The 26,396-nt window shown below is 42.7% G+C and overlaps 1 protein-coding gene across 3 annotated transcripts in view; it reads right to left on the bottom strand.

The window, feature by feature from the left end:
- MDN1 (midasin AAA ATPase 1) overlaps positions 1–26,258 on the bottom strand; it is a 151,513-nt gene extending 125,255 nt beyond the window's left edge. For all 3 annotated transcript variants that reach the window (XM_079780520.1, XM_079780521.1, XM_079780522.1), the window contains exons 1-9: positions 26,037–26,258; positions 16,020–16,246; positions 11,682–11,906; positions 11,206–11,313; positions 10,934–11,126; positions 8,147–8,389; positions 7,482–7,613; positions 4,638–4,741; positions 1,083–1,197 (exon numbers count right to left, since the gene is read on the bottom strand). In XM_079780520.1, the coding sequence (XP_079636646.1) occupies positions 1,083–1,197; positions 4,638–4,741; positions 7,482–7,613; positions 8,147–8,389; positions 10,934–11,126; positions 11,206–11,313; positions 11,682–11,906; positions 16,020–16,246; positions 26,037–26,138 (1,449 nt within the window). In that variant the 5' untranslated portion in view covers positions 26,139–26,258. The remainder of the gene's footprint in view (positions 1–1,082; positions 1,198–4,637; positions 4,742–7,481; positions 7,614–8,146; positions 8,390–10,933; positions 11,127–11,205; positions 11,314–11,681; positions 11,907–16,019; positions 16,247–26,036) is intronic.
- Positions 26,259–26,396: the final 138 nt, after the last annotated feature.

Genomic DNA, 26,396 nt, shown 5'->3' with positions numbered 1-26,396 from the left:
TGCAAAGTGTAGGGGGAGACAACATTTGAGAAACTGCTAGAGGTGAGCTCCTGGCATGCACCAGGTATGAGAATAGCACTACATAAATAGCTCATTTTTTAAAGTATAATTTGATTATTTCAGCAAGAAATAAAAATATATATATATCTTTCTGAGCATAAGACTACTATGGTTGGTAGTAACAGAAATACAGTTCCTTGAAGAGATTATTTTATTTCCTAAGTAATGCACACAAGGTTTTTACCACTAGTCATTTATTCAGGAGAGTGTTATTGGGATTTATTAGCAAATCCAAAAGCCTAGAAATGACAAGTGAGCTTCTCAAAGTCAACTGTCTAAATATGACACATGTCATGGAAGTGAAGAGGTGAATGCTCCTGTTGTGCTTCCTATGAGCAGGGTGACTAACTGCAATGCATGACAAAAACAAAAAGATAAGCTTCGGCTTGAATTTAAAGTACATACACCAAAACTAAGAAAATAGTTGTCAAATGTTCTCATCCTCTTAATCCCCAATAAATCACACCTAAGTATGAACTTTAGTCCTCTCCTTTATAGAATAGACTGGAATTTAAATCTGAAAATTAAACATCTTAAACGTCCACAATTGCAAAAGAAAGTGCTGCATTATGACAGAGCCCTACAACAAACGATGCTTTCAAATATATTACCAAATAAAAAATATTAGATGAATTTTTTTTTAATATATTTTATTGCCTTTCCACAGAGAGGAAGGGAGAGGGACAGAGAGCCAGAAACATCGATGAGAGAGAAACATCGACCAGCTGCCTCCTGCACACCCACCACCGGGGATGTGCCCACAACCAATGCACAAGCCCCTGACCAGAATCGAACCTGGGACCCCTCAGTCCGCAGACCGACGCTCTATCCACTAAGCCAAACTGGTTTCGGCTAGATGAATTTAATACACAAAAATGTTAGCACATTAACTGTCAGCAAATTAGGTCGGTAAGTATTTTGGGAATTCATTATCTTATTTCCTCTATTTACATGTAAGTCTGGAACTTTTAATAATAAAAAGCAAAAAAGAAAAGTATCAATACTTTCTAATAAACACATACCTCATTCAGTTCTGTCTTATCCATGTTATCCAGATGAATTTTGGTCCAATGTTTGTCGAGCAGAGTAGCATGACTACTTAGTGGTCGATACCAGTTCCCTCCACAGGTCAAAAGTCTGTATTTCAAGATAAAAAAAGTCACACAAAACTCCCAATTTTAATCTTGAATTACAACCCTGGTTATCCCTTACTAGACATTATCTCACATACAAATAAAACTCACATCCCTTTTGGAGCTATGTTGGACTTCTAGGGCAGATAACAAATGAAAGGCTGTGAACAGACCCAAATTTTACTCTTTTCCTTCAGGGGAGTAATAGAGCTTTAACCAAGTTATTTTCAAGTCACTGAAAATATTCTATTAGGTGATTTAATCTCAACAACACATTTCTCTTCCTTAAGACATAATTTCAGGAAAGAGAAAGACCTACAGCATTCAAGTTCACTGCTTATTACCAAAAGCTACATACCCAAAATCATTAAAAATGTCCGGAGGAATATTCATGAAGCATATACTCTGGGCAAACCACATACCAAACACATTTGATTTAATCCTTACAACTGTCTTGAGGGGATCTTGCCCTTCTTTATTCCTAACACATAAGGAAGAGAAGGAGAATAATGCCCCTGGCTCGCTCAACTACGACTATAAATGACAGAACCAACAGGTGATGTTCCAGTACTTTCTGGGAAATGTACCTAGTAGGAGAGAACTTTACTATCCCTGTAAATAAAATCAGGTTCTATTAAAATCAGCAGGACCTAACAAGGTGTTTCTTGAGAACTGTTAGGTTAGTGCCACATTCCATCTGGGAGTGAATACTCCACTGAGATAATAAACACTAATATAATCACTAAGTATAATGTGACATTAGTTTCACTCTTGGGAATTTTAAGACCTGTACAGGTATAGACTAGCACCAGGAAATAAGCCACTGCCTGTGTGTTGTTATACACTGTAGACAGGAACACATACAAAGTTTGCTTTGGTTTTTATTCCTATGTTGATGCTTATATTCAATTAAGTTTTTTAACTGCTTAAAATCTGTACGTCATTATCACCATCATTATGGCTAGCCATTAGTGGGGCACTCACTATGTAAAAGGTTTTTTGTTTTTTATTTTTAAATACTAGGGGCCCAGTGCACGAAATTCGTGCACTGGGGTGGGGGGTCCCTCAGCCCAACCTACCCCCTCTCACATACTAGGAGCCCTCAGGGGATGTCCTACTGATGGCTTAGGCCCGATCCCCACGGGAAGCGGGCCTAAGCCGCAGTCTGGCCTCCTTTTGTGGGAGGCAACCAGGCTGATCAGGGGAAGGCACCAGCCCCATCACACCCCTGCTGCAGCCACTGCCAGTCACCACAGCCACCAAGGTGTTTTCATCAACACGACTCCAGTCCCTTCACCAAGAAAAAATGACAACTTTCTTTAGGCATTTTCAAGATGTGTCTTTCATAGAATATGCATTTCTTGCTTTCTTTCTTTTTTTTTTTTATCCTCGCCTAAGGATATGTTTCCATTGACTTTTAGAGAATGTGGAAGAGAAAGGGAAAGACAGAGAGAAACATCAATGTGAGAGGGACACTTTTGATTGGTTGCCTCCTGCATGAGCCCTGATCTGGGCCCCGGCCAGGGAGGAGCCTGCAACCTAGGTACATGCCCTTGATCAGAATCAACCCAGACTCTGCTGTGGGCAGGCCAAGGCTCTATCCACTGAGTCAAACTGGCTAGGGCAGGATATGACATTTCTTAGCCCTCCAGCAGCGGACCTTCGTTTTCTTTTCCAGAAGTGTGGTGGAAAAACCCTAGATCACCTTTTTGGATTCTTATTTCCCAAGTTACTAAGAATATTACCAGTGGCATACAGGAAGCTTAGCCAATGTGCAGTCAGAAAAGGTGTTTCCTCTATAGTTCACACCAATCAGCGGCTGTGCCCTGCCCAGGCCTAAAGCCTCTGGCCAAAGCTTTAGGCCTGGGAAGGGGACCTCCAGCTCCCTGTGATTGCAGACACCGCCCATTGGACAGGGGACCCCAGCTCCCTGCAATCCACCACAGGAGCAGACCCCCTCGCAGGAGCAGACCCCCAGTTGCCTGCGATCCATCGCAGGCTCCCCGCTGGTGCCCAAGGCCAGAAAAGCCTCCAGCGGAGGCTTTTGCGGCCTTGGGCTCGGCCGGACCCCAGCCTCCCTGCGACGGATTGCAGGAGCGGACCCCCAGTTGCCTGCGACCCATCGCAGGCTCCCCGCTGGTGCCTAAGGCCAGAAAAGCCTCTGGCGGATGGTTTCCTGGTGGGCGTGGCTGGTGGGTGTAGTGGAGTGATGGTTAATTTGCATATTACTCTTTTATTAGGTAGGATATTTTGTGTTGATGTCAGAGAGGAAGGGAGAGGTAGAGAAAGATAGAAACATCAATGATGACAGAGAATCACTGATAGGCTGCCTCCCGCACGCCCCCCAATGGGGATCGAGCCGGCAACAGGGGCATGTGCCCTTGACTGGAATCAAACCTGGGACCCTTCAGTCTGCAGGCTGACGCTCTATCCACTGAGCAAAAGCAGCAAGGGCTGTGAAAGTTTTTTAATGCAAGTCATTTCACTTAATCTTTACAACTTACACTAAATTGTAAAGTAGGTATTATTAGCCCCATTATAACCAGAAAATCAAGGTACACACAGATACAAAGTACCACCTTCAGAACTCAAACCCAGGGCTACCTGACAACAATCTTGCCTCTGATAATTTTTGAAAACATGAAGACATGGCTACTTATTTTTAAGTAGAAAAAACACACACCCTTATGTTCTAAATTAATTATCTCCATTAAAAGTTGTAAGGGCTCTGGCCAGCATGGAGCAATGGTTAGAGCACCAGCCCTGGCCCCAGAGAGTTGCAGATTCGGTTCCCGGTCATGGGCATGTACTTGGATTGCAGTTTCAATCCCCAACCCCAGTCAGGGCACATGCAGGAGGCACCCAATGGATATGTCTCTCTAACATCAATGTTCCTCTCTCTGTCTCTCTCTGTCTCTCTCTGTCTCTCTCTCTCTCTGTCTCTCTCTCTCTCTCTCTCTCTCTCTCTCTCTCTCTCTCACCCCTCCTTCCTCCCTCCCTTCTGCTCTCTGTAAAAAAAAATCAATGGAAAAAATATCCTTCGGTAAGGATTAACAAAAAGTAAAAGGCATAAGGAATGAAGCCTGGCCGGGGGCTCAGTTGGCTGGAGCACTGTCCAGGACAACAAAAAGGCTGCAGAGTTGATTCATGGTCAGGGCACATACCAAGGTTACAGGTTTGATCCCTGGTTGGGGAGTGTACGGGAGGTAATGAATCTGTTTCTCTCTCACATAGATGTTTCTTTCTCTCCCCCATCCTCTCTCTCTAAATCAATAAAACATAAAAGTAGTCAGGAATGAGAAGGTTGGCTGCCATCAGTTCCAACTAACCTTACTTGAAGTCAGCCCAGAGAACTCTATTCCAGGACTTCTGAGCACAGCTCTAGTGTACAGACTTTTGAGGAAGAGGCTCCACAGTGGAAACTGAAAGGTTAATTCGACATACCTCCTGGTTGCAAAGAACTGAAATCCAGGAGCCACTTTTAGACAGTCACCTCGGCCAGGAATCAAGAGCTCTCCATTCTCCAAGAGAGGGATCAGTACAGAAACCTAAATCACAAAACCCCCAGTGATAAAGCTATTAAGACAAAAGTAACAACAAAAAACCACCCTTCTCCAAATAATAAACACATTCTTAAAACCCCAGCTCTCATAGCATGAACGAGGATCAAAAGAGAAGTGGGAAAGGCTGAGCCACCCCACTCCAGAAGAACAAGTTATTCTTTCAACATTCCCTGAGTGCCTATATGGACCAGAAGCAAGCAAGACCCTCAAAATTCAGACACGACTGAAGCTTCACAGCCTAGCAGCTAATGGGAGATAGCTATGCAAAGCACCACACAACATGACCAGTGTGAACCCAGAGATGTACAAAGTGATGTACAAAGAGTGGCTGTAAATCAGAAGTGAATCCATCCCAGAGGTAATGACATTCACCAAGTCTTAAAGTATAAGCAGGTAGGTATTAGCCAGGTTTGATGGGAGTGAAATGGCACATACACTCCAGGCAAAATATTCAATGGATAAAAATGTATATGCCTAAGTATGGCATGAGAGGACTATGTTATGGTTAGGGCAGAATGTGCATACAAAGTAGTGGAAAAATACAAGGCTTAAAGACAGATGAAAAGGGGACTCATGTGTTGAGCTAAGGAAGTTGAGTTTTTTCATTAAAGTTATTTAAAGGATTTTAGCCTGGGGGCAGGGAGGGAAATTACATTTTTTTTATTTTAGATAACCAACTGTGCAACATTATGGAAAATAAACTAAAGAGTTAGCCTGGAGCGAAAGAGGTGAAAAAGGACAGCAGTTAGGTAAGAAAGTAAGAAAGAAAGAAGGAAAGAGCCCTGGGCTAAGGCAGTGGGATAGGTGAGAACAGAATAGAAAGTCTGAGAAATGTAAGACTGAGTGAGAGACTAGGAAGAGGGAGACATCCAACTTCTGACTTGGTAACTGTGTGGCAGAAAAGCTGTTTTGAGAATAAGCAGACATATTGGACAATTTGAATTTGAGCTAAGGAACATCCAAGTAGAGATTTTTCAAGAAAAGTGAGGATTGCATATATGGATCTGGGAATGTGAGTTTATAGGGGAAGTTTAAAAGAAAAAACAAAGAGCCAAGGAAGAGGGTTCTAAAATATCAGACATAATTTTCATTGTTTTATACATGGCCAGGAGCTGAAAGGAAAGCCCAAAACAGCATAGGGGCAACTCCAAGATAATGCCAAAACTTGAAACTAAAAAAATAAATAAATAAATAAAATAAATAAACCCTAAAGGAGATCTGTAAAAGCTGCCTTAAAATATTAGCTGAGAAATTCTGAAAACAACAAAATAATAATCAAGGAATCAAGTATGGTTTTAAGTGAACACAACTTCACTATGATGATAATTATGTTTAAGTACAATCAACTGAACACACCTTCTGAAAACAAATTAACAGAAGGGGAATGGTCTGCACAAAATGCAACTCAAAGTACAGGAATTTTCTGATGTTTATCAGACACTGCCAAAAGATCAAGACAAATCATCAGTTTGGCCTTGAATCTGGACTTTGTCATCAAAGATATACTTAGCAATGGGATAGTGATAGATCCCTAGGCTCTATCATGACATGGATGGAATATCACTCATATTCATCTACCTTCTTGGGCTCTAATTCCACCATCCACCATCCTAATGATTTCCAGGTACCCTGATATCTGAAAAAAATTGCCCAGGAAAGAGAGCACTAGAAAGGGAAAAAAGTCTAAACAAATGCTTTTAAACCTAAAAAAAATAATAAAATAAAAATAAAAATAAAAAACCTGCCTGGTAGCTTATAATTCAGTTTTATTTTTAAGTCTCATCATAGCAGGAATCAGCCTTGGTTAATTAAGAAAAATGAGTTCCAGCCCTATAAAACTGAGTATTAAGACTCTAAAACGTGATGATCAAACTGAGGCTCTGCCTAGGCCAATAATACCATTACATCTTTACCTCATCAGACACTAAATCATCATAATACACATGATGTATTTATAGACACTCCTTTTCCTTCATATCTCCCTCTCCCTCTCCCTCTCTCCCTACCCTCCTCCTCTCCCGTCCTTCTCGCCCCCCGCCCCCATCTTGTTATTTTCATATCCAAGAGGGAAAAGTACATATGCAGTTAACTATAAGGTTCATGTTAAAAGGAAAATTAAAACCAATCTCAGAAAAAACTGTCCTAAGTAAGAATTGTTTATTCTGTAATTTGTTTTCTTGGTCATAGTTTATAGACTACAGAGGAAACATGGACTGCTCCACAGCTATATTTTATACACATAGAAAAGTGATCTTTTTAAAAACAATAATATACTAGTATATCCAATATCTTTTCCTTAACAGAACAAAGACAAGCACACTCTTAATACAGCATCTGTCCTCAGCCCACATCTCTACAGATGCCATAACTGGGAAGCAGAGTCTCAAAGTTCTCAGTGTATCTGTAACAGAGGTAAGATGTTTCCCACTGGGCTGATTCATGGAAAGGCTGTTAAAACTGGCCACATTTTTTACTAAAGGAGGGAAAAAACTTCTGTGAAATTGGTCACATTCTACAACTAAAGGAAACAGTACAAACAGAATTTTAGCAATTTTCTATCAAATAAGAAACCAGCCAAATAAAGCAAGACCTCAAACCAGATTAGGTAGGTAACCATGAATGACCTTCTTACAACATTTCTCTAATCAAACACCTATGTTTAAATTATCCCCTATAATCACTAACAAATGCTCTTTAAAGACAAGAAATTAGCGAAGCCACATACCACGTCTAAGGGGGCATAGTCAATATCCTCCAGTAGGATCCAGTGTCCCTTTGTGGCTGCCTGCGTCAGGGTGCCAGGCTGCCACACAAACTCTCCTGGGACATCTGTGCAGCGGTACATTCCCAGCAGCATCTGTAGAAAGACAATAAATTATTCAAATCACACATCTGAGGTATCACTGCTATATCCTTTAATTCCATTAAACTTCTACCTATATATATAAAAGCCTAAGCAACTGTCCAACCGGTAGCTGTGACTCGCACTGACCACCAGGGGGCAGATGCTCGATGCAGGAGCTGCCGAGCCGCAGTGACTTGGCAGCTGCGGTTCTCAGGTGACGCACCCAGAACCAGACAGGAGAAAGCCCAATTCCGGGATGCGTCATCCGAGAACTGACCTCTTGCAATCTGGGACCCCTCGGGGGGATGTCAGAGAGCCGCTTTTGGCCTGATCCCTCAGGCCAGGCTGAGGGACCACACCAGTGCACAAATCCATGCACCGGGCCTCTAGGAGGAATATAAGCAAGCATTTGAGGTTTTTAGAGCTTGATCCCATCAGTTCTGAAAGACCAGTAACTATTAACATAGTCCCTTAGCAAAAACAATATTTTAATGCAAATAGTTATAAGCATGCTAATTCCCCCAAAACTGCCATTTTTTAATTACCTTACTGTCGGTCTGATCTCCAAGCTGAACTTTGAGAAGCTCAGGGGGCTTCCTTCTACCTGTCATTGCAGCTAAATGTTCAACTAAGGAAGTTTTGCCACATCCTATTGGTCCTTCCAACAACACAGCATTCTGAGAAGCCACTGCCATAGCCAGGGTCTGAAGATTTTTGCAGACTGACTCAACCAGTACATAAGACCTAAAGGCCAGCTCTTGTTCATGAGAAGAACTCCTGTTACTAGCCTAAGGAGGCAAGTGAGAAATAAAAAGCATGTCAAGAATGAGTCCTTTCTCCAAAAGGCACAGGTTAAATTTCTACAATGCTTTCTCTGATCTTTACATAAACCTCTGCCAATATATTAGTAGTACCAGAAGCACAACAACAATAGGTATATTATCCAAAGTAAAGATCTGACTTTTTTTCTTTCCTTTCTTCCTCCCTCAACGCCTGCCATTGGGGAGAAAGTAAAAAATTCACTAACAAATTTAAGAAGTTTCCCAAAATTTCAGAAGCCAAAAAAGCTGAAACACAAGGGATGGGGACAAACCACAACTGGATTATTTTGTTTTCCTTCCTCTCGCCATATCCTAGAGTATATAGGGATATATATACTAGAGAATGCATACAAGCCCTGGCTGGTGTGGCTCAGTTGGTTGAAGCACTGTCCCATACACCAAAAAGTGGCAGATTTGATCCCCGGTCAGGGTACAAGTAGGAGGCAGCCAGTTGATTTAAGGGCTTTTCTTTAATATACTCTAAAATATTTAGATATGAAATGATGTAGCATCTGGGAGTTGCTTTCAAAATAATGCGGTATGGGGAAAGTGTGCAGAAATAACAATGAAATATAATTGATCACAAATTTATAATTATTGAAGAAGAGTGATGGGTAGGTAAATGGGGGTTCATTACACCACTGTTTCTACTTTAGAATGTGTTTAACATTTTCCATAACAAAAAGTTAAAAATAATAAAATAATGTGCCCAATATGTTTAATGGGTACAGAATTTCAGCTTTGCAAGATGAAAATGTTCTGAAATTTGTCCGCACAACAATGTGAATATACTTAACACCGCTGACATGCACACTAAAAAAAGTTTAAGATGGTAAATATTATGTGTATTTTACCACCATTACAAAATTTTTTAAAATAACAATGCACCTAACATAATAGAGGAAAAATGATCTCTTGGAAAAGTGGGATGATTATTATCTTTTAAGAAATAATAATTCTGTAACATGGCTAGTCCCTTAAAGATATGGAGGACAAAATAAGATTCAGCGCTGAAAGTTATTTGCAACTTCCTGAAGGGCTATTACTACAGCAATTTAGCAGGTGGGCTAGGCCATAGCACGATTCTGCACTCTGCCCCCAGTGCCCTGCCATTGCTACCCAACATCAAGCCCACTTCAACCAGAATCCTTCCTATATTAAAATTCTAATGCTCCAAACATAATCTATGTAAGGAGAGTGGTTAAGAGGAGTGGGTTTTAGTGACTAGAGGGAAACACAGGGGTTTTGGAAGTGCTGGTTACACAGATATATCCAGTTCAGAAATAATCATTGAAATGTACACTTAACATATGTGTGCTTTTTTACATGTATACTGTACTACTTCTTATTTGTTTAATTGCACTACCGAGTGACAAACCTATGGTTCAAGGAACAACCCAGGACTTGTTCCAAGAAGAAAACTGGGTAGGTCTGACCCAAGTAACAACTGATTAAAGACTGCTGGGGGGGCCCAAGCCAGTTTGGTTCAGTGGATAGAGTGTCGGCCTCTGGACTGAAGGGTCCCAGGTTCGATTCTGGTGAAGCGCACATACCTTGGTTGCAGGTTCCCTGGCCCTGGTCGGGGTGCATGCAGGAGGCAACCAATTGATGTGTCTCTCTCACATCAATGTTTCTCTGTCTCTTCCTCTCCCTTCCACTCTCTTTAAAAATCAATGGAAGCCGAAACCGGTTTGGCTCAATGGATAGAGCGTCGGCTTGCGGACTTAAGGGTCCCAGGTTTGATTCCGGTCAAGGGCATGTACCTTGGTTGCAGGCACATCCCCAGTGGGGGGTGTGCAGGAGGCAGCTGATCGATATTTCTCTCTCATCGATGTTTCTAACTCTCTATCCCTCTCCCTTCCTCTCTGTAAAAAATCAATAAAATATATATTTTTTAAAAAATCAATGGAAAAATATCCTCGAGTGAAGATTAACAAACAAAAAAAGACTGCTGGGGTGGGGGACAGAAAACAGACCGGCTCCCCGTGGTTCCAGATTATGGAACCAGATTATAAACTGTTAAGTCTTTCGAAAGTGTGGTCTAGAGCCACACTTCTTGGAAAGGTCATTTCATATGGCAAGGGGAAGTTCTCTACAGATACCAGCCTCTTCCACAACAGACAAAGAGAAAATTCTGACAGAAAGAGGTGGCTGTGATTTAGACCTGGGCCTAGCCCTGTGTCAGCCAATGTGCAACCCAAGGGTCTCTGGGCAATTCAGTCTGTCTTTGTTTTACATAAATATAGTATTATAGCATGTGTCACCCAACTTCACAGTTGTCATAGTAAATAAATGAGAGGATATATAGAAGAGCTTTGCTAATGTTAAGAGCACCACACAAGCATTGTTATAGTTTCTAATTTACCATTAAATAGGGACAGCGGGAAAATAAGAGAGGAGAGCCCGAGTAAATGTCTTTTGTAAATGGAATAGCAACTTGGCAACTCGATTTGGCCTGTTATTGGTGCTCAGGAGGGGAAGGGGGCACACATCCTACTGATGCCAACATACCTGCTCTCCAGGGGTTGGTGGCTGCCCAGGCAGTACCACACCACAGACAGCAGTCACCCTGGAGGAGAGGTCAGCTGAAACAAGATGTCCCTGTGAGTACTGCAGTCCCTTCTCCTTACGCCACAGGGAAGCTTCTGGATTGGCCAAAACCAAGGCCTTCTCCAAGTCCTGCAGCTGGGCCTCTTCTAGTAACCTGAGTGAAATGAGGATCTCATCAATAACCTTAATCCAGAGTAAACCACATCAAGGTCCCCAGAAATGTTCCTGCTTACCTCAACCTGAAATGGATCAGTTCCTCACTATTAAAAATCTTCTTAAGGAATGATAGCTTGTGCTCCTCATTCATGCAAGTTACCACAGCAAGACAATGGGCTGTGTACCTGGAGAAAATCAAAGTATATAAACTCAGGACCTGCAGGTGATTCTAAAGAATAAAGAAAATTCGCTAGCCAACTGAATGCTAGAAAAGGAAATCTTATAGAATTAAAATAACACATTTAACAGTAGAAAATACAAATCAGGCATAATGAATTCACTTGACAGTACATGGAAAAGGTAAAACTCCACTCAAATCATCTCATTTTCCTCTGGTGTGACACACAAGTAAGGAAAGAGAGTAAGAACTCAAAAGTCACCAGCACAAAGATAACATATTAAATGGTTTCTTTTCCCTCCTAACGCACACAATGCTATACTCTCCCCAACATCCCCATACTAGAAGCACAGGAAAAATCCAACAGCTACGCACCAGCGGACCAAGGTGTCATGGCTTCTGAGGAGAGGAACACACACACTCCAGTCCCAGAGCTCGCGGAACACAGACTGCTCTTGCTGTAAAAACTTGTAGGCTGCTTCCATTAGGTCCCGGAGCTTCATCCGTCTGCGCCCATAGCGGACTGGATTAGCATCTGAACTCTCTAGGAAGAGTCTTTGAAAGACTGGAGAAGTGTCCTTGAAATACCTCAGGGCAAACCTTCAGAAAGAGAATTTTTATTTGTTGGTGAGGAATTCAATGTATACATCTCCACTTGGAGACAGGATAGCAGAACATAACAAGAACTTACTAGGGACTGAGAACAAACAGAGACAGATGCTAAAGCTCCCTAGTCCTAAGATTATACCTGTTCAAGTTCAGGAACCAGGATCATGGCATGAGATATCTGACTAAGAGAATACAAACACCAAAGGTACTTATTTTGCAAGTGTTTACTACTGAAAATGCACTCGTTTTCAACAAATATTAAGCCAGACACTGTTAAATCCTGGATGTACAAAACCAAAGAGATAGTTTCCTTGAGGAACTTGCTATCTAGTAAGGAAGACAGCCACTTACAGAAACAACGAGAGGTGCATACAAAAAAAAGAGTCAACGGAACTTTGGTTGCTTATTAAAGACTAGAGGCCCTTTGCACGAAGAATAGTGCAATAGACCTTCCTTCACCAGGCTACTGGCACCAGTTTTCCTTCTGCCTTCTTTCAGGGTGGGGGCTTGGACCCCAGCGGGGGCGGCGGCAGCGTGGGGCAGGAGCTGCCGGGCCCCACACTGCCATCCGCGATTGGGGCGCCGCCACCGCCCAGGTCCCTCAGTGATAGGAGGGACCCGGCCGCTGCCACCACTCCGACCCACGAACGCTGATGGGTCTCCCCTCAGCAGCGGTCGATCCGGCCGTTGAGAGGCCATTCCGAGTCCCGTCCCCCCAGCCTCCCGCCGACCCAATCGTGGGCGTAGCGGAGTGATGGTTATTTGCATATTACCCTTTTATTAGGTAGGATGAAGAGAAGATTCTCATGAAACAAAGGGCAGTCAGGTTGGAAAAGAATGACAAAAAGCTTCAAGACATACAAAAAAAATTTAACAAAATAGCAACAGTAAGTCCTTCTCTATCAGTATTACTTTAAATGTAAATGGTTTAAACTTCAATCAAAAGACATAGATTGGTTGAATGGATTTTTTTAAGAAAGCTCAAACTACACACTATCTATAAGAAACTCATTCTGGACTTAAGAGCACACTGAAAGTAAAGAAATAAAAAATAATAATTCCGGCCCTGACTGGTGTGGCTCACTCAGTTGGAGCATCTTCCTGTCCTGTACACCAAAAGGTGGAGGGTTCCATTCCTAGTCAGGGCACATATGCAGGTTGTGGGTTCAATTTGAAGTCAGGGCACATGCAGGAGGCAACTCATCAATGTTTCACTCTCACATCAAGGTTTCTCTCTCTCCCTCTCCGTTTCTCTCTCTGACTGGGAATCAAACTGATGACCACTTGGTGCATGGAACAATGCGCAATCCACTGAGCCACACCTCTGAGGCAATAATTTTTTTAATTCCATGCAAATAGTAATCAAAAGGAAGCAGGGTGGCCCCTAGCCAGTTTGGCTCAGTGGATAGAGCGTCAGCCTGCAGACTCAAGGGTCCCAGGTTCGATTCCAGTCAAGGGCACATGCCAGGGTTGCGGGCTCGATCCCCAGTAGGGGGTGTACAGGAGGCAGCCAATCAATGATTCTCATCATTGATGTTTTTATCTCTCTCTCTCTCCCTTCTTCTCTGAAATCAATAAAAATATATTTTTTAAAAAAAGAAAATTTTGTTTATTGAGCACCCACAATATGTCAGACACTGTTTTGAGTCCCGTGAGGTAGATACTATTATCATAGATGAACTTGGACTTGAACCCAAGGAGTCCAACCAATTGATTTGTCCCTCTCACATCAATGTTGGTCTCTGTCTCTATCCCTCCCTTCCCCTCTCTCTAAAAATCAATGGGAAAAATATCCTCGGGTGAGGATTAACAAAAAAAAAAGGTATTGTTAAGACTACCATGGTACCTCATAGAAACCCCAAATAAATTAACAGCTAGGCCTCAGAAAGAAGTGTGAACCCAGAAATGAATGGCTTGAGGACCCTAGCTTGACTGGATTCTTCCTGTCCCAGTCTCTAGATTTCCATCCCCATCCCATTTCTTTCTTTTCATTCTTCCTCCACAATCTGCCACAATACAAAAACTTCTCTAATTTCCAAGAGGATAACACACTCATTTCTGTTACTTTAATGATTTCCTTGCTCCCCTTATCTATTTGGCTCACACCTTTATTAACATATTGTATTCAATAGTTTTCAAGTACAGGAACCCATTATATGTGATTTTCTTACCCCCATGATATGGTCTAGAGCTTAAAAGAGAGGACCTTCTATATGAATCTACTGAATAAATAACTGTATCCTATCTAAATATATTAGGTATATTCCTAAAACATTAGGCATATTTCCTCTATGTAAATCTGAGTCACATGTTAAACTAATCAGCTGCATTTCTTAAAACTAAAAATCAAAATCCCATTCCACATCACTACCTTTAGTTCACTGCACATCATGCACAGCCTTTTTTTTTTTTTTGGCTTGGTTTTAAGTTCCTCTATCACAGGTACCTGTACCTTTCTAAGCTGCATTATATCATTTTGGAACAATGTAGGAGCATAAATAAAATATAAAGAAAAATATACTGCCCTGGCAAATTATAAGTTAAAAAAGTAGGTATGTACCTCACATTCATTTAATAAGAACATAAAATGTGAAGCTAATGGGAGACCAGATGTAGATAATCCATCATTTTAATGATTCTGGAAGCACTCTACCATAAAGCCTTAAAGAGAAGTTGGGGTTCAAGTTACCCACATGCCAATCCTACAGAACTGACTAGCACACCTTGTGAAATAGTAGCAAGGTCAAGAACACCTAGATGATTACCAAGTAAGGCCATAATCCCAATCTCAATCAAACCACACCGCGTGTTCCTGATTACCACATATGATGCTATTCTTTCCTTTGTTGAATATTTTCTAGTTTAATACAACTAGGCCTATTTTTCCCTCCCCTTTTAGAAAAAAGCTCATAAAAATTATGCCTCTCCCCCCCCCCCGCCAGCCTTCATTTCTTATTCCCTCATTTAAGGACCAGACTAGAGATCATACTTTCAAGAAAGCCAAGTGTACTTACTGTGTTGATGAAAACTAATACATAAGAGATGCTCCTATTAGTACAAACAACATTATTCACGTTTAGAGTAAAAGTTCTTTACCTTCTCAATTAAAAAAACCTTGAAAGTCATTTTCCTGCCTCTTTTGGCTATTCCACACAAACTATATTTTACTATCAATTTAAAAGAGAGCCCTGGCCGATTTTGCTCAGTGGTTAGAGCATTGGCCCGAAGACCAAAGGGTATTGGGTTCAATCACAATCAAGGGCATGTACCTTGGTTGCAGGTTTATTCCCAGCCCTGGTCAGGGCATATGCAGGAGACAACCAATCGATGTGTATCACATAGAAATTTCTTTTTCTCTCTATCCCCCTTCCCTTCCACTCTCTCTAAAAATCAATGGAAAAAATACTCTCAGGTGAAGATTAAAAAAAAAAGAGAAAGCCATATGTGTGGCATATGCCTGTAACCCCATATACTTCAGAAGCTGAGACAGGAGTAAACCCAGAAGTTCTGGGCTTTATTATGTTATGCAATAAATTCAGCATTAATATGGTAACCCCTGGGAGTGGGGGAATTACCATGTTGTCTAATGAGTGGTGAACTAGCCCAGATTGGAAATGGAGCAGGTTAAAAGAGAAATACATTAGAATACAGTTCTAACACAACTTCTTACCATACTGATTTGGACAGATTTATAAAAAGCTAAAATCGATACTAGACCTCTTCTAATCCATACCCTCAGCTCCTCTAGCAAGCCACAAAGCTCATCCATTTGAAGTGGATGCTTTAAGAGCCTCAGCTAAAACTTATTTAAATATGCCTTATATGCATGTCTTGCCAGATGATATAATCCTTGGGGGTAAGCGACATATCTTGACCATTTTTCTGTCTGGATGGCCAAGACTTAAGAGAAATCTAATAAATGATTACTGAACTGAGCTGGATAAAAAGAGTCTCTGTGATTATTTTTACAATACAGTACCACTTATCTCTTTCTTTCCTGTATTTTTCCTCTTCCATTCTCAGCTCAGACTCCTCCTTACTTCCCAGGAGAGAGCAGGCTCTACCTCCGCAAGGAGAAACATGAAGAATAATACTGTTACTTACGGGAGGACATCAGGATGGCTACCGATGAGCTTGCTCATTGAGACACAGAGTCGTTCGTGTAGATCATGGTTGACTTGGCCTCCAGCTTTAATGGCTTCAGCATTCCTTTCCAGCAAATCCAAAAGGATAGGACGAAATTGGCGACCGATCAGAATAGTATAGTCTTTATCCAGAAGTAACTGTGCTAAGGTATTCAGGATACACTGGCGATCTTGAGGTGTCCACACCTAAGAGAAAAGCCACACAAATGATCTATATATACAATACTAGGGGCCCACTGTACAAATTCATGCACCTTGAAAGGAACTGTGGGCCTCGAGGTTGCAGTGGGCACAGGGGTGGGTCTCAGCCCATCCTCCGTGCCCCCGCCTGGCCCCTCCCGCCGCGGCCCCCAGTCCCCTCTCTGCTGCAGCTGATGCCGGCCCTGCTCACACCTACCTACTGAACGCGCGGAGCGATTGGGGCCAGCGCTGGCAGCGGGTATGAGCACTGGATGGGACAGCAGCATGGGGGAGCAAAGAATTTTCAGTAACCACCAGAGGCTTACCCTGATGACAGTGACCTGCATCCCACCTTAGTCTGGCACCCCCACCCTGCAACCAACGTCTGCCATGTTCCACACACGCCACCCTTCCCTACACATCATAGCGACCAGTTGTTCGGTTGTTCCACTGTTCAGTCTATTGGCATATTAGGGTTTTATATATGTAGTAGATTTGTTTGCACTGCTGTAGAAGAGCCAAGAGTTCTAGCTTGGAATTGAAATAACCAATTTCCAGACTTCAAAAGTCAGTTTATCTTACAAAACACCCTGGCTGCTGTGGCTCAGTTGGTTGGAGCCTCATCCTGTACACCAAAAGGTGGTGGGTTTGATTCCTGGTTAGGGCACTTACCCAGGTTGAGGGTTTGATCCCCAGTCAGGTATGTGTGGGAGGCAACCAATCAAAGTTTCCCTCTCACACCAATATTTCTCTCTCTAAAATAAAATTTAAAAAACAACAACAAAACACAGTGGGGTTTTTTGCAACAGAGGATTAGAGTTAATTTAATGTAAAGGCTGTTACCAATAGGTCCACTGGGGTTTCAGGTAAAAGGACTAATAGTAAATCCATGTAAAATACTATATAGCTTCTCTGAAAAATAATCTATGCTTCAGGGTCAAAACATTCTCCCAGGGCTCCTTTGCTCTTGAAGGAAAATACAGGAATTAAATGAAAACAAAAAAATTTTTTAAAACTGCAGTTAGTATACAAAACTGCCAACTCTCTTGAGGAAAGGGTAGAGATTAAGAAATCAAATCCTGGCCCTAGCCAGTTTGGTTCAGTGGATAGAGCGTCAGCCTGCGGACCAAAGGGTCCCAGGTTCGATTTCAATCAAGGCTGGGATTTCACATGGCTGGGTTGCGAGCTTGGTCCCCAGCATGGAGCATGCAAGAGGCAGCCGATCAATGATTCTCTCTCATCATTGATATTTCTATCTCTCTCTCCCTCTCCCTTCTTCTCTGAAATCAAAAAAATTTTATATTTTTTAAATGTTAAAAAATAAAAAATCAATTTCTGAATATAAATAAAGCTATCCCTATAAAGCCTCTAATAAACAAACAAAACAAATCTAAAAAAGAAAATCACACTTTGATATACAAGATGAAATAGACCACGAAATTCTGGTGCCTGAATTGTCCAAAACCATAATAGGGAAAACTGTAAAGTGTATAAAAGGTCTCATGTTGCTAGTGTGTGTGCAGGACTGTACAACCCTTGCTGTCGGACAAAGCGACATACCCTCTGACCTAGCAAGCCCAATACTTAAATTTATCTTAAGGAGTTTCAAGTTAAACAGTTATCTATAAGAGTGCAGCTTGAGCACAATCTAAACACCAAATGCAAAAACATAACAATTTTTTCCAAAGTTATCACTCTGAAAAGAAGTCACCTTCCCCAGAGCTCTTACAAAGTCTCCCAAAGTATTGGGCCTTCTCTTCATAACAACACCTACTTTTGAACAAAGCACTGAAGGGGAAAGAATATTTTCTTTAAACTAGAAGCCCGGTGCACGAAATTCATGCACGGCGGGGGGTTTTCCCTCAGCCCAGCCTGTACCCTCTCCAATCTGGGACTCCTGGAGGGATGTCCGACTGCCCGTTTAGGCCCGATCCTGGTAGGATCGGGCCTAAACGGGCAGTCGGACATCCCTCTCACAATCCAGGACTGCTGGCTCCCAACTGCTTGCCTGCCTGCCTTCCTGATTGCCCCTAACCGCTTCTGCCTGCCAGCCTGATCACCCCCTAACCACTCCCCTGCCAGCCTGGTTGATGCTTAACTGCTCCCCTGCCAGCCTGTTTGCCCCCAACTTCCCTCCTCTGCCGGCCTGATCACCCCTAACTGCCCTCTCCTGCAGGGTTGATCACCTCCAACTGCCCTCCCTTGCAGGCCTGGTCCCTCACAACTGCCTTCCCTTGCAGGCCGGGTGCCTCCCAACTGCCCTCTCCTGCTGGCCATCTTGTAGTGGCCATCTTGTGTCCACATGGGGGCAGGATCTTTGACCACGTGGGGGCAGCTATATTGTGTGTTGCAGTGATGATCAATCTCCATATTACTCTTTTATTAGATAGGATAGAGGCCTGGTGCACAGGTGGGGCCAGCTGGTTTGCCCTGAAGGGTGTTCCGGATAAGGTGGGGGTTCCCTTGGGGCGTGGGGCGGCCTGAGCGAGGGTCCTGTGGTGGTTTGCAGGCAGGCCATGCCCCCTGGCAACCCAAGCGGAGGCCTTGGTATCTGGAATTTATTTTCCTTCTACAATTGAAACTTTGTAGCCTGGAACGGAGCCAAGCCTGCTGCTCCCTCTGGGGCGGCAGCCATTTCTGTGGCAGTTAATTCACCTTCTACAATTGAAACTTTGTAGCCTTAAGCGGGTGAGCCCGGCCAGGGTGTGCGGAAAGCTTTGCTTCCCCTGTTGCCGCCGGCAACCCTGGCCTGCTCTCTCAAGCTCCATTCTTCCGCCATTTGTTTGAATTTGTTTACCTTCTATAATTGAAACTTTGTAGCTTGAGTGGAGGCTTAGGCCTGCAATGGCTATGGAAAGCTTGGCTTGCTCTGTTACCTGGGAAACCTTGCTCTCTGTGGCTGTAGCCATCTTGGATGGGGTTAATTTGCATACTCGTCCTGATTGGCTGGTGGGCATGGCTTATGTAGCAGAGTGATGGTTAATTTGCATATTACCATTTTATTAGAGAGGACAAGTTCTATAAATATTAGTTCTGCTGTTTATAGGGGGCCACCCAAAGGACCTCGTAAAAATGGAGGCAAGGAAATTTAACAGATTTGGACATGATATAGAGACATGACCTCACATTTTCAACTGTCAAATGTCCCTATAAATAAGCCCCCTAAAAGTATATTTTTTAAATATAAAAATAAAATAACAGTAATATAGTAAGTGGCTATTCTGTGATGAAAAAAAAAAACCCTATATCATCTATAAAATAAACAAACATAACATGTCTAATTTCCTCGGGTTAATACAGAGCATCTATAGAAACCTAGCCAGCATCATAGTTAATACATGAACAACCCAATTTAAAAGTGGGTAAAAGAGCCCTGGCTGGTTGCTCAGTGGTTAGACTGTTAACAGATGCTCTGCATCAACCTGAGGAAATTAGACATGTTATTCAAATGGACACTTGTGAGCTAGGAAAAAACCTCCAGAAGACATTATATAATCAACTTTTTCTTCAAAAGGAAATCTAGAAAACTGTGTTAGAGGAAACAGACATTTAACTTTTTAAAAATCAACTTTAGCTGAAACCGGTTTAGCTCAGTGGATAGAGCGTCGGCCTGCGGACTCAAGGGTCCCAGGTTCGATTCCGGTCAAAGGCATGTACCTTGGTTGCGGGCACATCCCCAGTAGGGGGTGTGCAAGAGGCAGCTGATCGATGTTTCTCTCTCATCGATGTTTCTAACTCTCTATCCCTCTCTCTTCCTCTCTGTAAAAAATCAATAAAATACATTAAAAAAAAAAAGAACTAAAAAAAAAAATCAATTTTATTGGCTTTTATAACTTATATACAATAAAATGCAGCCATTTAGACTTGAATGAGTTTTGAGTATGTATACACTGTGTAACCTCCACCCCAATTAAAGTATCAAATCCAAAGTTCCCTCAAGTTCCTTTGCAGTCAACCCCCTCACCCTAGACAACCAATGACTTGATTTTATGACCATAGATTATAGATCTGCCTATTCTAGACCTTTATATAAATTGAATCATATGGTATGTACTCTTTCCTGTCTAGCTTCTTTTGCTCAGTATTGATGCTCTTGGTAATCATCCATGTAGTTGTATGCTTCAATAGTTTATTCCATTTCATTACTGACTAGTTTTTCACTGTATGAATATATTACAATTTGTTTTTTCATTTACAAGTTGATGGATATTTTCACTGTTTTCAGCTACCATCAATAAAACTACTATGAACACTCGTGTACAAGAGATTTATGGACATATATTCATCACTCTTAATCTTTTTCATTAACTAAGAGTAAGACTGCTGGGTTATAGGGCAACTGTATGCTTCAACAGATAGTAAATTTTAATTTTAATTAAAAATAATTTTTTTCAATGCTTAAAAGAAACTGTTTTCTAAATTAGTTGTACCAGTTTACACTCCACTAGCAATGTTTGAGAGTTCTAGTTGCTACATAACCCACCAACACACAGTATTGTGTTAATTTTAGCCAGTCTAGAAGAGATCTGGTGGTTTTATTGGCATTCCCCTGAAGACCAAAGAGGCTCATAAGTTTTTAAATGTTTATGGCCATTCATTTATCTTCTTTTGTGATGGGTTTTTTCATTTCTTTTACCCACTTTATTTTTTTGGGGGCGGGGGGGGGAAATTAATTCTTACCAAAGGATATTTTTCCCATTGATTTTTTTTAATATATTTTATTTTTTTTTACAGAGAGGAAGGGAGAGTGACAGAGAATTAGAAACATCGATGAGAGAGAAACATCGATCAGCTGCCTCCTGCACACCCCCTACTGGGGATATGCCCGCAACCAAGGTACATGCCCTTGACCGGAATCGAACATGGGACCTTTCAGTCCGCAGGCCGACGCTCTATCCACTGAGCCAAACTGGTTTTGGCTCCCATTGATTTTTAGAGAGAGTAGAAGGGAGGGAAGGAGGGGGAGATAAAGAGAGAAAAACATTAAATGTAAGACAGACACATTGATTGGTTGCCTCCCACCCATGCCCCAACCAGGCCAGTGCCTGGGCTAATGCTCTAACCACAGAGCAAAACCGGCCTGGGCTCTTTTACCCACCTTTAAATTGGGTTATTCATGTATTAAATATGATGCCAGTTAGGTTTCTATAGATGCTCTGAATCAACCTGAGGAAATTTTGTTCTATTCTTAGCTTGTTTTTGTTCTACTCCTATCTTGTCTTTGTCTTTGAAATGCTCCTTGCTAAATAACTAGTCTGATTAATCAGCAAATAATTGTTCATATTAGTCACTTACCTTCTTATTTTTTTTTAGAATCTATAATGGTGGCCTTCTTTCATTCAAAGTAGTTTGAATTTTCCCCTTTTATTCTTGGTCAGTCTTTTCAAAGAATCACCATTTGGTTTCACTGAATTGCTCTATTACTTATCCATTTTCTTTTTCATTAATTTCCACTCTTTATTATTCTCTTCCTCCAACTTATTTTGGGTTTAATGTACTCTTCTTTTCCTAATTTCTTAAGGTGAATTTTAATACCACTATTTCCTAATATAAGAATTTTAATGTTATGAATTTACCTCTAAATACTTCTTTAGCTATATCCCACGAATTGTTTAAAGTATCATTCAATTAAAAATATTTTGATTCTCCCAGTGATTTCTTCTTTAACCATCAGTTTTTTTCTTTTAATTTTATTATTTAACTAGAGGCCTGGTGCACGAAATTCGTACACAGGGGTGGGAGGTGGGGTCTCTCAGCCCAGCCTGCACCTTCTCCAATCCGGGACACCCCTCGGGGGATGTCCGACTGCCTCTCGCAATCCGGGACCACAGGCTCCTAACCGCTTGCCTGCCTGCCTATCGCCCTTAACCCCTCTGCCTGCCTGCCTGATTGCCCCTAACCACCTCTGCCTGCCTGCCTGATCGCCCCTAACTGCTCTCCTGCTGGCCTGATCGCCCTTAACCACCTCTGCCTCGCCCCACACCTGGGACCCAGGATTCTCTCCTCCGGCCAGTCACAGGCACCCGGGACCCGGGCTTCCCTCCCTCTGGCCGGCCACAGCCACAGGGGTCCGTGGGCGGGCGGCTTCACCTGGGCCGCAGCTGGTGCCCAGGACTGCGGGGCGGGTAGCTTGTCCCTCTCCCAGGCTGCAGCCTGGCTGGTCCCCATTCCTCTCTCCCCAGTGTTGTCTGAGCCGTTATGGCTTGATGATGTGAGGGTGTGACAACCATTTGCATATTAGCTCTTTATTATATAGGATTTATAACATTTAGGATTTTTCTAGTAACTTTTGGGTTATTTTGCCCCCCCCCCCCCCAATTTAATTTCATTGAGGTCACTGAATATACCTGTATAATTTCAATTATCCTAAATGTATTAAGACTTGTTTAATAGCCCAGCTATCTCCCTTCTGGTTGGAAAGAAGTACAAACCATTTACTCTTAAGTATCCTTGGCTTAGGGAAGATAGGACTTACTAGGTGGCTGCAAACTGCTGTTTATTTGTCTTAGTTTCCCCATCTGTTTGTCTTGGAATTTTCCTAGGTTCTTACTATAACAAGGGAGCTAAGGTCACAAAGTTAGCTTCAGAATCAGGAATCCATGACACAGAATCTGCCTCCAGAGTCCTTGCTTTTACTACTCTCTGTAACTACTAGTATTTAGTTTCTAATATGTGAAATATATCAAGAAATTGAAACATAGGGGTATTAAGTAACTTATCCAAAAAAGTCCCCAAAAGCAATTAAAGAGAATTAATTTGATTTTCAGCCATACTTCGTTCTCATGCACCCTAAACATTCTGCTCTTCCTGAACATAGATAGTGATCAAAGAGGTAAGGATATGTGATATTACAAATTATAATAAGAAATATATATTTCGTCTTTGACCCTATCCCAGGCATAGACCTCCCAAAACCCTTGGAATTTCCTGTGATGGAATAAAAGTGTCATCCCTTATGTTATTGAGGTTTATTTTTAAAAGCTGCCCAAGTTAGGGCTAGATAGAACCAACCAACTACAGGGAAGACAAAGGTGCTAGAAACAGATCAATCACCAATGGCCAAAGATTTAATCAATCATGCCTATGTAATGAAGCTTCCATAAATATCTAAAAGGACACGATTTGGAGAACTTCTGGGTTGATGAACAGATGGACAGAGTGGCGCACTCAGAGAGCATGGACGCTCCAAACCCCTTCCCATATACCATGCCCTATGCATCTCTTCCATCTGACAGTTTCTGAATTATATCCATTTATAGTAAACTGGTGATCTAGTAAGTAAAATGTTTCTCTGAATTCTAGAAATCGCTCCAGGAAATTAATCAAACCCAAGGAGGGGATAGTTAAAACCTCTAATCCACAGGCGGTCAGAAAGACAAGTGATAATAGATCTTGCAATTAGCATCTGAAGTGGGAGCAGAAGGGAAGTCTTATAGGACTGAGCCCTTCACCTGTGGGATCTGAAGCTATCTTCAAATAGAAAATGTTAGACTTGAATTAAATTGTAAGACACAGGGCTGGTGTCCGAGAACTGCTTGGTGGTGTTGGAAAATTGACAGACTAAAACTGGAGGAGAATTGTAGGATGGTAGTGGTAGTAGAAATGAAGAGGAAGGAATAGATTCAACACTGAGAAAGTAAAATCAGGAGAAGTTGGCTGTATGTGAAGGAAAAAGAATGATGACGACCCTCAGTTCTCTATAATATATGACTGGATAGAGAGGGTGATGTCACCAGCTTAAGTAAGGAACACTGGAGGAAGCACAATCCTAAAAAATTCTTAATTCAGATACCAAACTCAAATGAGAAACCAGTATTTCAAAAATCTTTACTTGTCAATAAAAATCATTTTGTTGCCCTAACCCAGTGGTCGGCAAACTCATTAGTCAACAGAGCCAAATATCAATAGTACAACGATTGAAATTTCTTTTGAGAGCCGAAAACCGACTTCTGCGCATGGGCCACGAAGTTTCAATCGCACTGTCGTGCGCGCCCACACGTGGTATTTGGTGGAAGAGCCACACTCAAGGGGCCAAAGAGCCGCAGTTTGCCGACCACTGCCCTAACCGGTTTGGCTCAGTGGATAGAGCGTCGGCCTGCGGACTGAAAAGTCCCGGGTTCGATTCCAGTCAAGGGCATGTACCTTGGTTGCGGGCACATCCCCAGTGGGAGGTGTGCAGGAGGCGGCTGATCGATGTTTCTCTCTCATCAATGTTTCTAACTCTCTACCCCTCTCCCTTCCTCTCTGTAAAAAAATCAATAAAAATATATTCTAAAAAAAAATCATTTTGTTTCCAAAAACAGGAGGAAAATAGAATGGCAACACAATCAACTCTTTTCTGAAATGGAAAGAAACAAACCTGAAAGATATCTGAGACAGGACAGAACTTGCAGACAATGTGAGGCAAAGAAAAGGAAGGCAAGTGGTCCCAATAACATTACTAATACGGTTTCCTAAAATCATTTCCCCACCTTGCTCCCAATACATAAACACCAATTTTGCATCTCCTCAGTGGTGTGGAATCATAAATCCCCTGTGGCTGGTCTGTGATCCCTCGATTCAGAACCTCTGCTAAATTCTAAAGCCCGTTTACATTAAAAAAAAAAAAACAACCCTCTAGCAACAATGCATAATTCAGGAGCTTGTCACAAACTCAGCTCATTTAAACTGATGTCTTTCCTTACTCCAGCACACCAAAAATCAATTTTCTTTCTAGACCTCCCCATTTGTGTTAGTGATTTCCTTCACTGGGGGCTCAAGACCAGAAACCCCAGGGATATTTTCCACATCTTCCTCCTCTTTGCTTCACACGTTCAATTTGTTATTTCCAAATAGAAATGCCTCCCCTATTAGTTCTCTGCCGCTCCAGATCCAAAAAGCTCCAGACCCAAAATACTGCCATAGGTTCCTAAGCAATGGGATATATAAAGACAATGCATCTGTGACTAAGTTCTAGATACTGGAGTTAGGGGCTGGGGGGAGGGGGTAAGATTCTATTTTGAAGAAGCTCACAGATACTGGGGCCGGGGAAGCATAAAATAGGAAATTAAAATGAAAAAAGAAAAAAAGCGTGATAAGGATTCCAAACTCAGACGCGAGTGGGAGGGTGGAGGAGTGGGAGGGAGGGAGGCCAAAGGCTTTTAAAAGACCAAAGACCCGTTTTCCAGAAAACTCTAATTTACCTCGTAATTGCTACGGTATCAAGCAGTTAGCACTGTCTTGCTTTTTTTTTTTCCTTCAGGTGTTTTTCTGGTCATGAACTGTCTCCAAAAATAAATGTTAAATTCCTTTGGGAGCAGAGACCGTAACGGATTTATGTATCTGTCTCCCCACAAAACCACACTGCGCCTCAGGCACAGCAGGAACGCAATCAATACTTGTCAAAGTGCCCGAAAGAATGGACAGGGCAGGAGAGGAAAACACTCACCCCCAGGAACAGGGGTGGCTGGACCCGGGACCCTGAAGTAAAACACCTGGCAAAAGGGCAGACTCCCACCTCATTTCCAGAAAAAAGAAAACACCCATTCCTTTCCGAAGGCCATGTCTGCCACACGGGGTGTGCCACATGGGGTAAGTCGGTGGAGAAAGGAAGGGAAGGCTCCCCCAAATAAAAAACAAAGGCTCTTTCCAATCCCGACAAACGCGCGGACGCCTCCGCCACTGGCCAGCCCTGAGGAAGCGGCCAGAAGGACGAGAAGCCGCCTCTCTCTCCCAGCAAAGCAGCGCGTCACGGGGCAGGGCCGCGGGGCACCGGCGGAGGGCGGCCGGGCATTCCCCCTCCTGCTCCGGTTCTTACCTGCTTGGCCAAGAACCTGCCCAGCTCGCTGCGGCTCTTCTCGTTCTTGGCAGCGATTAAACTCAGCGGCGCGGCCGCCACCTCCAGCAAAAGGTGCTCCATGGCCACCAGTGCTCCCGGCTTCGCGCTCAGAGCCCCAGAGCCTCCGAGGTTCCCGAACCGGGGCTGCCAACAACTACGCCCCCCAGGAAGAGCGGCCGCCGCAGCGCCGCAGCCCCGCAAGCCCCGGGAGAGCGGCCGCACACGTGGGGGGAGCACGCGGCGCGCTGCGTCATCACCCCGCGACGCCGACGGCGACCAGGAGGGCCCGCCCCTGCCCCCGCCCCCGCCCCCGCCTCCTCGGCAGCGGAAACGTCGGGC

This window comes from Cnephaeus nilssonii (genome assembly GCF_951640355.1).
Source record: "Cnephaeus nilssonii genome assembly, chromosome: 9".
NCBI lineage: Eukaryota > Metazoa > Chordata > Mammalia > Chiroptera > Vespertilionidae > Cnephaeus > Cnephaeus nilssonii.
This window is presented reverse-complemented; position numbering and strand designations above follow the sequence as displayed.